Source organism: Panulirus ornatus, chromosome 69 (genome assembly GCF_036320965.1).
Source record: "Panulirus ornatus isolate Po-2019 chromosome 69, ASM3632096v1, whole genome shotgun sequence".
Taxonomy (NCBI): Eukaryota; Metazoa; Arthropoda; class Malacostraca; order Decapoda; family Palinuridae; genus Panulirus; species Panulirus ornatus.
Genome location: NC_092292.1, coordinates 16,073,552 through 16,086,670, shown reverse-complemented (window position 1 = coordinate 16,086,670; position 13,119 = coordinate 16,073,552). Strand labels below are relative to the sequence as shown.

The following is a 13,119-nucleotide window of genomic DNA, read 5'->3' as shown; positions in this document are numbered from 1 at the left end:
CGTCAATATACCTCCATTTTACCCTCCTCGTAGCTCATTCCACTCACTTCTAGTAACATTCTAGTCGCATTCTTCCGTACTCTCTCTAGCAACTCTAATGTAGTTCTTCAAGGAAGGAGACCAGACGCTTACGGCGTACTGCAGCGTCGGTGCTTGTGTATATATCCATCATGAACATGTCTTGTGGAACATCTTGTCGTCAATATACCTCCATGATCCTGTGTGTGTGTGTGTGTGTGTGTGTGTGTGTGTGTAGTACATATTTGTAATAACATGTTTGTTTTATAAAGGGAGGGAGTGTTACACTCGTGGCGTCCCCATCTCTTGAACCGTCTCTACTGTCAAACATTTTCTTAAACTTCCGTGTCCCCTCTTCATGTACTACACATTCAGTCTTATGCAGTTAAAGGACTTCTTTATGTTTTTTAGAACATGTTTTTTTGCTTAGTTTCATGTCATGGGTGTGTGTGTGTGTGTGTGTGTGTGTGTGTGTGGGTGTGTGTGTGTGTGTGTGTGTTGAGGGGGGAGGGATTTGGTTGAGTGGGGGGTTGGGGTGGGGCTTGAGAGATGGGGAGAGGTACCGAGTGACCTCCCAGCCAGACCTTGATGGCTAGTCTTGTTGCTAGGGTAGAAACGTGCCCCCTCCACCACCACCACCTCTCTCTCTCTCTCTCTCTCTCTCTCTCTCTCTCTCTCTCTCTCTCTCTCTCTCTCTCTCTCTCTCTCTCTCTCTCCGTTAAAAGAAAAGCTCCCCATGGTCGTCATGGGGAAGCTCAAGAGACGTGGGTTTCCTCTGTAGCACAGCGAGAAGACGACAAGTCACGAACAGTGACACAGTAGTCTGGAAGCGTAAGGACGCACATATACAGTGATGTAGGCAAACATAAAGGCAGTAATACAGTAACAGTCTACTATGGTGATACAGTGACAAGGACGTTCCATGACAGTGATGCAATGGCGAAATTAATGACCAGTAAATTAATAATAGAGTGACTGACCAGTACAGCAATACAGTAACAGTGGCAAACCAATACAGCCACACAGTAATACAAAAGACAAATACTATGATATACAGTTACACATTTTCTACAGTAATGAGACGTTAACAATTATACAGCAATACATTAATTTCACCATGGTAAACATAAACTCTAATACCATGTATACGCCCTTTGGAAACGTAGGCAATGCTACATTCATCCAATCATCGTAAAGGATAAAATCTTACCCTAGATTTGCCCCGGTTGACAAAAATCTGTTGACAGATTTGAGTGAATTGCGTGTTGCCGATTTACTCCACCAAATCATTCTCTAATTACCCATCAAAAGTTATTATAAATTGGGAACAAACTTAATTCGAAGTACTAATAAGGTTTATATTAGATAACTTAGGCTTACAAATATATATACATCATGACAGGAAAATCTTAATATGGGAAATCAAAGTTTGAATAAGAGTATTTAAAATCTGGTTACTACCTCCCACCATTTCCTCACTCTACTCTGTCCCCCACCACCCTCCAGGCATCCCCAGCCCTCCACCACTGCCCCAGCCCTCCATCCCTGCGCCAGACCCAGTCGCCTCTGTCTCCGTGTGGAGCGACGTTCATTATATAACTATGTCGCTCCTTATCACGGGGGCCCCCAACAAGATGTCGGCTATACAGGCTCTTAGTGGACCTCTCTCCTACACGTCGTCTCACTGACCTCGACCTACTCTCACTATCCCACGTCCTCGCACGTCCCTCCCGCCTTCACACATTGTCCCTGACTCGCACATGCCTCACACCACTCGTCCCAAAGCCAGTCTCACACCAAGGTCACCAGTGCTTCGCTGTGGTACGAACCTCGTCACCGTCACAGCGTCGGGTTCCCGTAACAAACCCCGCGTCACCTGCATAGTTTTCGTAATGTCTGTTTACACCCACCCACACACACACATACGGGGGTTGGTTAGTTGGTTGGTTGGTTGATTCTCGGCCTACCAAGACAAGTCCTTACGTAACCCTCAAGGATTCGCTGCACTGTCGCCCTCCCACACCACCAGCGACGAAAGGCATGGCTTATGTAAAGGATTCATGGTTGACAACACAAGGAATGATATATTTCTTGGCTTTAAACACCAATAATAGACTATTTCATGGATCTATATTCTAGATTTAAAGTGTTCCATGACTCTTAGCACAAGAAATTAAGTATTTCGAGGAGCTAATCACAGACATTAAAGCAATTCAAGAAGCTATTCACAAGATATTGAATATTTCATGGATTTGAATTCATTTGAATAAGTATTTTATGGAATTAAACCCATTGAAACAAACTTAATTCTGACGCCATAATTTGCTTAGAAAAACGTCACTGTTATTTCTCAATGCCTCATAAGTGGTGGTATGTACTACCAGGGCTTCATATGTTTCTTGTATGCTGAAGATTTTAAGTAATCATGATTGCAAGATCAATTACCAACACTCAGTCATGTATGTTGTCTGTGATTTTGTGATAAGAGGGTCCTCACTGAGTTTGGACTACTGCCTTTTAAAGATCACGAATGCCTGCTATTATTGTGTAACTTTTGAATTATTCAAAATCATAGTGACAACAGAATTTCATTATTTTGAATGCATGGAGATGTAATAACCACGATTAAACTGTGGATTTCCTTAAACAGCATACGAGATCACCATAATCCAGTCCATTCTGATGAGGAATGTTTATTTAAAGCCATTTCTGTAAACAAACAGTTCTTTAAATCACTCGCGCTCCTACCGGAGACAAACGAGAAACGGGAATGATTCATAAACTTTTTCATTAAGATGACAACCTCGCTTCCACGGGGAAGATATAGAGAGGGATTGTTTACGTCTTTCTTAGTGAGTAGGGAAGTCAGCTGTCTCGTGGCCTTAATCCAGCCGTTCCCAGCTGTAAGTCAGATGCCTCAGGAAGAGAGCCCATTTATAAACGTGGGGGTTTAAAGGGATGGGATGATCAACGTGGTAATTAGAGACTTTCCTCTAAATTTTGAATTTAAACAGATAATCAGATTCTTTCAATTGAATAATCCATTGTCTTTTTATATAACATTCTTGGACTTGCAACATTCCAAATGTGAAATACTGCCACAGCCACACACTTACAGTTCTTTCTATTTTCACGTATATAATGATAATTTCTTACAGATTTATTTCAGTTGTATGAATTGTATATATTTCTTAACATTTGATTGCTTCAACTTTTGATTTTATCACTCAAAATAAAGAAAATAAACTTATAATTACTATCCTTCTACACATTATTCGTTTAGATCCAGTACAAGTAATTGATTAATACTCTCTCTTTTTTTTGGTTTAATGCCTAAACAAATCGTTTACATAGATAATAGACTACAAATTTCCATTAGATTTAAGTGTATTACTGATTTTACAGGGTCTGAGTGAACATTTTTACTTACTCTTTCCAAAGGTCTGTGACTGTACTTCACCGGATGGAGACGAATTTTTCTTACATCTGCTAGGCTATCATAACTCACTGAAAAATGGTAAGTTGTTTAACAGTTTTACAAGAAATACGTATAATTTCTAGTGTATTGTTTTCCCTTAAGCAGAAAGTCGCATTAAAGTTGTATTTTAGGGGCATACTTATGGTGACGAAAATATTTCTTTGTAATGATAAGTTTGCCAGACAGTTCTACAAACACATGGTAGGATTGGATGGTACAGTTTTATACCGACAATGCTTAACTTTCATTGTTCCAGGTTTTTAAGTGGATTTATACAAAGTACCCACTTCTTGGGTATGTCAGGTTAGATTATAAGGCATTACTGTTCGTAATCCATGCAGTGCTGATAACTTTACACATGGAGGGAATGTGTCACTTAATTTTCAACATTATTAACTCTAGGAGCTCGGTCTTGGTAAGGGGGCCTCTTGTTGGAGGCTAACTAAGTTTTCTAACTGGGTGTTATTACATTTTTCTTGCATTTCAAATGAACTTAATGAAATTTATATTTTTTTTATTAGAATTGAAATTTACAGGAATGTTCACATTGTAAAAACTTTTCCTCCCAAAGAAAATTTGGAACTTCAGTAATAAACTGGCAGAAGGGAAAATATCAGTAATATTTGTTTGCTGATTAAACATTAGTAATGATGGGATGTGTAATGTTGGAAAGCAGAGGACTCTATTATCTATTCTTCTTTATATATAGACTTTTTTCATATTACAAGGGCCAGTGTTGCAATATTTGTATATAATGTGAATTTTATCGTGTGTAAGAATTTTGGTTTATGGTTTGGAACAATCAAGTTATTTACATTTTGCTCAATTAATGCATCCTGACTTTATTTTATTAAATATTCTTTAGTAAATCAAATGTGCTGTGAGCTGTATTTATTATAAACTACATAATCAAACCACTCTACATTATGTTTTGTATTTTACGTAAATGTTTTTGCTCTGAAGACTTTCATGTAACTTTGTAGTAACAGTAGTGCACTGTAAATGAAATTCATTTCATGATATACATAAAAATTTCAAGTTATTTAGTTAGTACTCTCAAGAGAATTGCACTGAAATTCATGTACAGAGACATCCTTTGTTCTTTAACATTTTTGTCTAGAAAAATGATGAAGTACATTTTCTTTCAGCCAAAAGCAAAGAAGACAAGAAAGTTTGCTGTGATGAAACGGATGATCAGCTTAAGTGACCCTAGATTGTATGTATTACCTTGTTGCTTTTTTGTTTTTAATTGAACAGTTAGATGTCTGGCTAACAAAGACTTATCATAATACAACAAAAGTTATTGAGGCTTTCAAACAAGATTTTTCATATTTGATAAAATCATATGTATTATACATTGGACCACTTGGTTTTCTGAAATTTTAGTGTTCCATTTGTTTCTCTCTTTATGATCTGTCCAGTGAACATGAAAGATTCCCATGGAACACTTGGGTTAGGTTTCAGCCTACAGTCTCAATTTGATGAGAAAGCAACAACCTTTTGCGAACACCCAAGGCGGCTGCAGGTGAAGTTTGTAAAACAGCTCCTGTTTATAGGAATTGGTTGTGAACACCATGGCTTGTTGCCAAGGAAGGCTGTTACCTTTTTACAAATTATTGGGGGACAGGCATAATCCCAAGCTAAGTATTCCCAGAGAATCTCTTTAGCTTTAAGACACTGTCCTAGAGAGAAAAGGGAATTTTTGCTTTCAAAACTTACATTTTTCCCATATGTCTTTGGCTATGTTAGAGATGCATCTATTTCGTGTCATTGGCTTCAGTCTCAGATAAGATAATGAAACATAAGAAAGACCTAAAAAGGGAGAAAAGTAAAGAGCACAGAAGAAAAATGATACAAGAGTTTTTAAGGAGGTGGAGCACCCAAGATGTAGAAAAAGGATAGTTCATTGCTGTTAAGGAAGACATGAGAAGGACAGTGAAAATGGCTCACCTATGAGTTACTAGCAGCCACACAGTAATCATTTGAGTTGATAGTTTGTTAGTTATTACATGGTCTAGCTAATGGTGAGTGCACACAGCCCACCAGTTCTTTGGAAGCAGAAACCTAAATATAATCCATAGAAGAGGGCAAAAGAACAAACACGGCTGCATTGGGTAAGTGGGTCAAGCACTGAGAGCAGATTAGGAGAGTTGATAAATTGGATTGCTTTGGGCTTGACTCTGTTGAGTAACAGTGTTCAGTATATATGTTTGATTCTACTTACAAGGATGAATCACTTTTATGAAGTCTGAACTACAAGCAGTAGAGAATTACTTTCAGTGTTTGGACACAACTCCAAGTTAATTAAGAAGCAGATATAGCCATTTCTTTGAAATGGAGTTTCCAAGAAAGATTAGATGTTACTGTGTCATGAATTACATTTATTGTGTTGAATGTTGGAATTATAGAACCTTCACAGGAGAAGAGAAAGTTTTGAAGGATTCTAGAAAGGGAATTAAGAAGCCATTGGCTTTTAGAGACATTAGACTTGGCTGTGACTCCCTCACTAGGAAATATGTCAAAACCCTTAGTTTTAAAGGCAGTTATGATGAATCAAGGTGTAGATCAAGTGAGAGGAAATCGGGCAGAACTGAATGAAGCTGAGGAATGCACCATTGAGTTGTCAGCATATTAATGCATTTGGTTATCTGTTGAAGACAAGGATTCATAATGAAAAGGACGAAGAGTGAGGGAGACAGAACAGAACCCTGAGGGACTGCTGTTGATAGGGAAAGTTGAAGAGGGTAATCCGGATACAAATCCAGATATAGACTGGCCAAAGAGGAAACTGGACTTGAGAAAATAGTGGAGGAAGAAAGCCAATGAGGGAAGCCTAAAAATCAACCCTGATGCCCATGCTCTCCAGTGCTTTCTGTATATCAAGAACTGCAACATAGGATTTCCCAGTCTCCCAGAGATGCTGACCTGACAGTGATAAGAAAGGAAAGGAAATCACCAGTGGATCTTGCCATGTGAAAGCTTTGCTGATGATTCAAGAGAAGTCAGAGATTTGAGATGTTTAAAAAATGGAAGGTAAAAAATACAAAAACTTTGGGAAGAGTATGAGTCGAGGTAACACAGTAATAACTGAAAGGTTCAGAGTGATCTGTACCCGTACATTCCTCCAAGATAAAAGGAAAATTGATTTTCAAGCAGTTGTGGAAAAGACAAGCAAGTGCAGGTATGAGTTCAGGGGAACATTCCTTTAAAACAGTATTAAAGAAAATATGGGGAAAGGCTTGTGGTTAGTTTGAGCCTGCAACATGGGTTGTGGGAATGTTAGAGTTATCCAAGGTGGAGTTAGAGGAAGAAAGAGGCTTTGAAAAAGTGGTTTTGTAATCAAGATAAACAGCTGTGGTTCCATGTGAATGGAAAAGTTAAGAAAACATAGATTTACAGAAGTTGAAGCTTACATTCCCCAAAAATGATATTTCTCAGTTTGTGGAATTTATTTCTGTTGTTTTGTCCAACATGAGTAGGGCCAAATTTGCATTATGAAGTCTAGTAACTGAATGTGTTGTAGAGGTAAGTCTTGGAATATATATTGTTTGTCAGTTTCTGTATTTTATTTAACTTGGAAATGTTGATAAGCTTCTTTTTCTTTTCAGAAAAGAGGAAGATCGAATGCCAAAAAAGAAGAAAATACCTGATCCTCATGAAAAGAAAATAATTGAAGCGTAAGATTTACAATTTCTCTTTATTGATGTTGCTTTGGGCTTTGTCTTTATATTTCTAATAGCTCCAGTGTTAATTAAGACAGAAAGAACAAGGATATAAAAGTGTTTTCCTCAGTTTTGTCTAATCTCAATGGATGCATTAGTAAAGGGTTGCTATCACTTTCATGGTAGGAAGTTAGGTAGAGATGATTCATCATATCATGGTTGTGAGGTTGTGTGCTATACAGTATAAGTTGAGCCTTGTGTGCAGACAAGGATATAATATTTTAGCTGTTCTCTGAGCCTTTGGCAAGCTGAAAATAATGCTGCTTCTTATGCCTTGTTCAAATATTACTTTTAGCCAATCCCTGCATTCACCCTTACTTCATGCCTCTCTTCCTGGCATAAATTGGATTAGAATAGTCTTGTTTGCTCTCAGGGAACTTAAGACTGACAGATATGTGATGTATGATGGTAGAGACAGATATGTGATCTATGATGGTAGAAACAGATATGTGATCTATGATGGTAGAGAAGGTATGGAAGCTCATTTTGAATGTATGGGAAAAACAATGAAAGTAGTTTAAGTTGCTATGGATTGCAGTGAGAAAACAATGAAAAGAAATGTTGAATAAGTGTATCAGTGGGTATGAGTATTGCAAGTACATATTTTGAGTAAAAGAATGGATAATGCTAGTGATTTAAGTATAGAGAAGTCAAGTAGACCAGAGTATGACTGATAAAAAAGATAAGAAAATAGATGATAGATGGTGTCCATGAAAGAGTTAAGAGGGGTCTTTCTAGATTGTATAATAGTATTGTAAAGGTTGGCCTTTTATAGTTAAAAGTTAAGGACTGAAAGTGAGTGTTGAGCAATAATGATAAAAGGTGAGAAAAATAATGAGTGTAAAATGTGATATCCAAAAAACGTTGAGTGATAATGATGAAATAGTGTAAAGTGTGTTTTGTGTGTTGTAGAGGCATGTACTTGAAAGCTGTGTAGGTATGTATATTTGCGTGTGTGGGCGTATGTATATACATGTGTATGGGGGGGGGGTTGGGCCATTTCTTTCGTCTGTTTCCTTGCGCTACCTCGCAAACGCGGGAGACAGCGACAAAGTATAATAATAAATAATAGAGGCATGTACTTACTTTTTGTTTCCTGTCTCAGAGTCCATTCTCTCTTTATGAGGCTCCTGTGGTGCTCAAGAAGCCAGCCACATGCACTATTTGGGACATTTTAAGAGTGCATTTAAAAATGGGATGCAGAAAGAGTGGAATAGCTTTACTGAATGAATATTTATGATATATGGTTGTTGTGGGAAAGAAACTTTGAAGTATGTTCATACTTGTGCTTACACAATTGCCCGTATTCTTGATTTTGTCAGTTTTTATAGGAGTGGAATAGTTGCTGAACTAAGTATCTTGCCTTATCTGTAAGGGTAGGCATTGTTTTAAGGAAAGTTACTTCATAAGTTAGCATCTGTAGTATGTCTGTTTATGTATGTAAGCTTTTAGTTATTTTTCAGTTGTTTCTTGTTTTCTACCATATTGAGGTAGAGTCAGGAGTTTTATTATTACATTGTTTTTTGTTCACAGACCACAGCATTCATCTGCTTTGTTCTTCGAGTACAACACACAACTTGGACCACCATATCGCATTCTTATAGACACCAACTTTGTTAATTTTGCAATAAAGAATAAAGTAGATATTGTTAAAGTAAGTATATGGATTTTATGGTTTGTTATCATTATGGATTGTTAGTTGTATTATTGATATTTAAGTTCATAGAAAATTATGATAGATTTACCAAAATAAGAGTAATACCGAAATAAGAGTAATACATGAATTATTGAAGTGATATAAAATCCGTTGTATTTTAGGTGCATGATGAATTTTTTTCAACAGGGGATGATGGATTGTCTTTTTGCAAAGTGCATTCCATGTGTGACAGAATGTGTACAAGGTGAATTGGAACAAATGGGAGAGCGTTACCGATTGGCATTAAAGATTATTAAGGACCCACGTATGGAGACACTTCCATGTCTTCACAAAGGAATATATGCTGATGACTGCCTTGTTCAACGTATAAAGCAGGTAATGATAAACACATTATTTACATATCTTTTGTTTAACAACAAACTTGTCTGAGTTGTGATTGGACAAAACTTGACATCACTGGTGGTCTTTGCACAGAATTCAGGTACTGGTGGAAGAAATTGTACTGTGTAACCCAAGTTTGTCAGAAGTATGCTGTTGGCTATATTAAGCCCTTCTTACATGACACTTGATTGGGTCATCTGTATCCAAGTTTGTTGCAAGTCCTAAGGATAGTTCACATGTGCAGCACTCTAGAATAGCAAATAATTGATAACATCCAATTTTGTGTAGACTTTCACCTTTAGCCCTTTTTGAAAATGAAATAAAGAGTGTTAAACTTATTAATGAAAGGGATTCCCCTTTGTTTTCTCCTTACAGCATAAGTGTTACATTGTTGCTACTTGCGATAGGGACCTGAAAAGAAGAATACGCAAGATTCCTGGTGTTCCTATCATGTGTGTCTCGCAGCACAAGTAAGTTATATCTTACTTTTTTTAAGCTAACACCATTACAGACATGCTCCGTGTGGGGAATAATGCTTATTCAACTATTGAGATATATAGATTCAAATATGGAGATGAGACAAGTGTCATTATATTGGAGTAATTGGAAATGTCCTGTGACTGCATATGAAGTTATTTTCCATGAACCACCATTTTCTGTAGAGAGGTAAGTTGTGCTGAATTTAAAGATACCTTTTTGTGTGATATAGTGTGTTAGGGATAGTTCTTATATATTTACCTTAATACCACTCTATAATTTCTATGATTTTATCTACTTATATTTACATATTTTTTCAGGTTTGTAATTGAGAGAATGCCAGATGCTCCTCAGATGTAGTTTTGAGCCTTAGATAAATGATGTAACTGGCTACTGACCGTGAATATGAGATTTTTTCTTTGAGTTATATAGTCATTTACTCTATCATATTTTCAGATTAAAATTATATTTCTGATTTCTCACAAATTCTTCAAAGCAAACACCTGGTCCATATATCCTCTACCTCTCTTTAAGCATCATTGCTCCTCCCCAGTTAGATGTTTTGTTTATTCATCACTCATCCATACTCTCCAACAGTTGTACTCAGCAGGCTTATACCTCAGTGATTTGAGCATTAAGATATGAGATTTGTATTGTTTCAGGTGATATTTGATATTAAGAGAAAGGTACATGTGATTAACGTATTTGAGCCACGTATATTTTGGATGATTTATGGTGTTATTTTGTGGATGTTTACAATTGATAGCTCTCTTTGAGAATATTTGTATTAAACATTGTAACTTGTAGGCATCAGTTAGAATATTATAAAGTAGTAAGGTTGGAGGAAAAACACTGTAGCCTTGTTTCAAGTACTGTACCAATGAAGATGTAAAGAGCCATTCATTGTTGATTTTCTTATACTTTTTAATGAAAATGATCAATTTAGGAATGAATAAAGTAGGTCACTTAAAAGCATGTTTTTTACAGTAGTTTTATCACCATCCATCAGTACTTTCAGCAGTTTGAATTATATTTTGTAGTGTTACAGTATCTTAATGTTGAAGCTGGAGGGATTAGCATGATGAGTTTCAAGATAACTCATTTTTGTAAATAGAATGGGAAGGTTTTGTAGTCTGTTAGTGTTGTAAGAACAGTAGTAAGAATTACTTTGATGAAATAAGTATTGTTATGGTTATTGATTATCAGTATTTCATTAGTATTATTTTTAGTTTTTGATTATAACCTGTAATGAGTAACTGTTTTTGATAATTATATTTGAGTATTTATGCCAGATGAATTTTGATTAATCCCTTGAGGATGGTCCAGGGTTAAAGCATGTGTTTCCCTAAGAGAAATGAAAATTAGCTTATTTTAGAATATTGTAGAATGCACTATGAGTCATGTAAACAACTACATTTTGGACATTTAAACTTTGGCATGACATTGGGTACTTAATTCATGACATAATGTTACAGTTTAAACCAAGCAACCCTACTTGGTCACCCTCTGCTCTTACTTTCCCCTGCTGTCCTTTGAGATTGAGTCTTTCTCCAATATATTCAGAATCACATTTCATGGTCTCATGAGAGTTAGCTTTCATTATCTTTTTATATTGCAGAGTAGCAGTGCAGGGTCTATGGGGGAACACACACTGTGCATTACTAAAAAGAAATACAAATTGTAGTGTTCTTTCTTGCCGTGAATATTCAGTTTGTAAGAATATTTGTTAATGATAAAGCTCGTATAGACTTATAAGTTTGTGTGGCTGTTTGCCAAACATCCTTTTTCATACATTCACTATATACCAGACCCCACCTGCTTGAGGTTGAACCATGAGTGAAGAGTCCATCATCTGTTTACAAAAGAGAGTGCAGTCTTGTCAAAGAACTTTTAGCTTTAAAGGAGTCCATCCTGTCCCTGCTAATGAGTGTTGCACAGCCTTGGAACTGCAGGAGCCCCTGGATAGGAGGTCCTGGGATTGGATAATGATAATAGTTTATTATTTGATTAGTTAGTGTTCACTGTATGTGTACCCCATCTCTCTGTTTCTTCTTCACTTTCATCATGCATGCATAGAGTAATTTTTGGGGGAACATTTGTTGATGCACTTGTAGACCTGAATAATTTGTGCATCAGGTCCATTTATCTCTTATACATCTTTGCACCTCCTTTAGACCCTCATTTATGTGATAAAGAGTTCATGAGTCTTCAGATGGTAGTCATGTGTCCTGCATGTCCTCATCATTCCTGCTTCCATTCTCACAGCTGTATGATATCTTCACCCCATACATCTATTTATCTTTCACTATTTCTGATGCCTGTTCCCTTCTGGAACTCCCTCAAGGTGGTGGGCATGACAATAGTCTCTGCATAACTAGTGAACTCTAGTGCTGCTTATTAGACTTTACTGCCGTACTCTTAACAGGCAACTGGCAGAGGGCAAGTCTATTGGAGTGTTTGCAGAGGCCACTATGTAATGCTCCCACTGACTCTTCTACATTTATGGTTGTTACCAAAACTGCTCTTCTGTACCTCATTATACATTATTCAATCCATTATCACTACTTTCATAATTTACATTTGTTTCCAAAACCATTTCCCATCTATACAGGGGAGTTGGCTTTTATATGTTATAAACTTTTTTCCTTGTTTTCTAAGATCACCCAAATTCTACTTTTCTATAACCATCTTTAATAAGCATCATTTCCAAATGTCAAACATGACTTCCAGTGCACTAACGCTGCATGATTTCTTTGCTATTGTCATATTTACATAACATCATTCCGAATGTCTAGATACAGTAACATCTGGTGTTTCAAGTTCAGACTAACAACACTGCTATTTCTGTTTCATACACAACTGTGCTTTCTTGCTCTTAGCAAATTTCACCAAATCAATATATCATTGTACTCAACTTATTATGTGAGTTTCCTTTTCATTGTTTGCTCTTTCCCACATAGAAGAGTAGCATCAGGAACAGGTGAAAAATAGCCCCATTTGCTCACATTCACTCAAGTTCCACAGGCCTTTCTATGATTACCCCTGATTATTTCATATATCCTAGATCAGCCTGAGAAATGGTACCCCCTCAGTATACCATGTCACTCCAATATGCATGCCTCCCACCTTCCTGCATGATCAGGTCCCAGTAACTCGGAGCCTCTCTCACTCCATCTTTCCATTTTCTCTTCAATATCCCTCTTACCCCTTACTTCCTCCTCTTCTCAGACACAATTGTTCTAAGTCAGTCTCTCGTTCACTCATCCTTGCTATGTGTCTGAACCATTTCAGCACACTTTGTTCAACTTTCATTCATACTCATTTTATCACCACACCTCCCTCTTAAACTAACATTCTTGACATTATCAACCCTTTTTATGATGTAC

The 13,119-nt window shown here is 36.9% G+C and overlaps 1 protein-coding gene across 2 annotated transcripts; it reads left to right on the top strand.

Moving 5' to 3' along the window:
* The first annotated feature begins 3,459 nt into the window (after positions 1 to 3,459).
* On the top strand, positions 3,460 to 11,024 carry Bka (FCF1 rRNA-processing protein Bka). Of its 2 annotated transcripts, none has more exons than XM_071660138.1 (7): positions 3,460 to 3,535; positions 4,645 to 4,712; positions 7,105 to 7,173; positions 8,752 to 8,872; positions 9,062 to 9,250; positions 9,632 to 9,726; positions 10,054 to 11,024. In XM_071660138.1, exons 1-7 carry the CDS (start codon positions 3,533 to 3,535, stop codon positions 10,091 to 10,093), a joined length of 585 nt encoding a protein of 194 aa, XP_071516239.1. In that variant the 5' UTR covers positions 3,460 to 3,532; the 3' UTR covers positions 10,094 to 11,024. The 2 variants fall into 2 exon arrangements, with proteins under 2 accessions (XP_071516239.1, XP_071516238.1); XM_071660137.1 differs by lacking the exon at positions 3,460 to 3,535 and adding an exon at positions 3,623 to 3,697.
* The last annotated feature ends 2,095 nt before the right edge of the window (positions 11,025 to 13,119 follow it).

What these genes read in the sequence shown, in the direction of transcription:
- Bka (XM_071660137.1), top strand. Translation starts at nt 3,638, where the DNA reads ATGGTGACGAAAATATTTCTTTGTAATGATAAGTTTGCCAGACAGTTC. An exon ending in GACAGTTCTACAAACACATG is followed by an intron (nt 3,698 to 4,644) that starts GTAGGATTGGAT and finishes ATTTTCTTTCAG; the next exon opens with CCAAAAGCAAAGAAGACAAG. An exon ending in GAAAAGAAAATAATTGAAGC is followed by an intron (nt 7,174 to 8,751) that starts GTAAGATTTACA and finishes TTTTGTTCACAG; the next exon opens with ACCACAGCATTCATCTGCTT.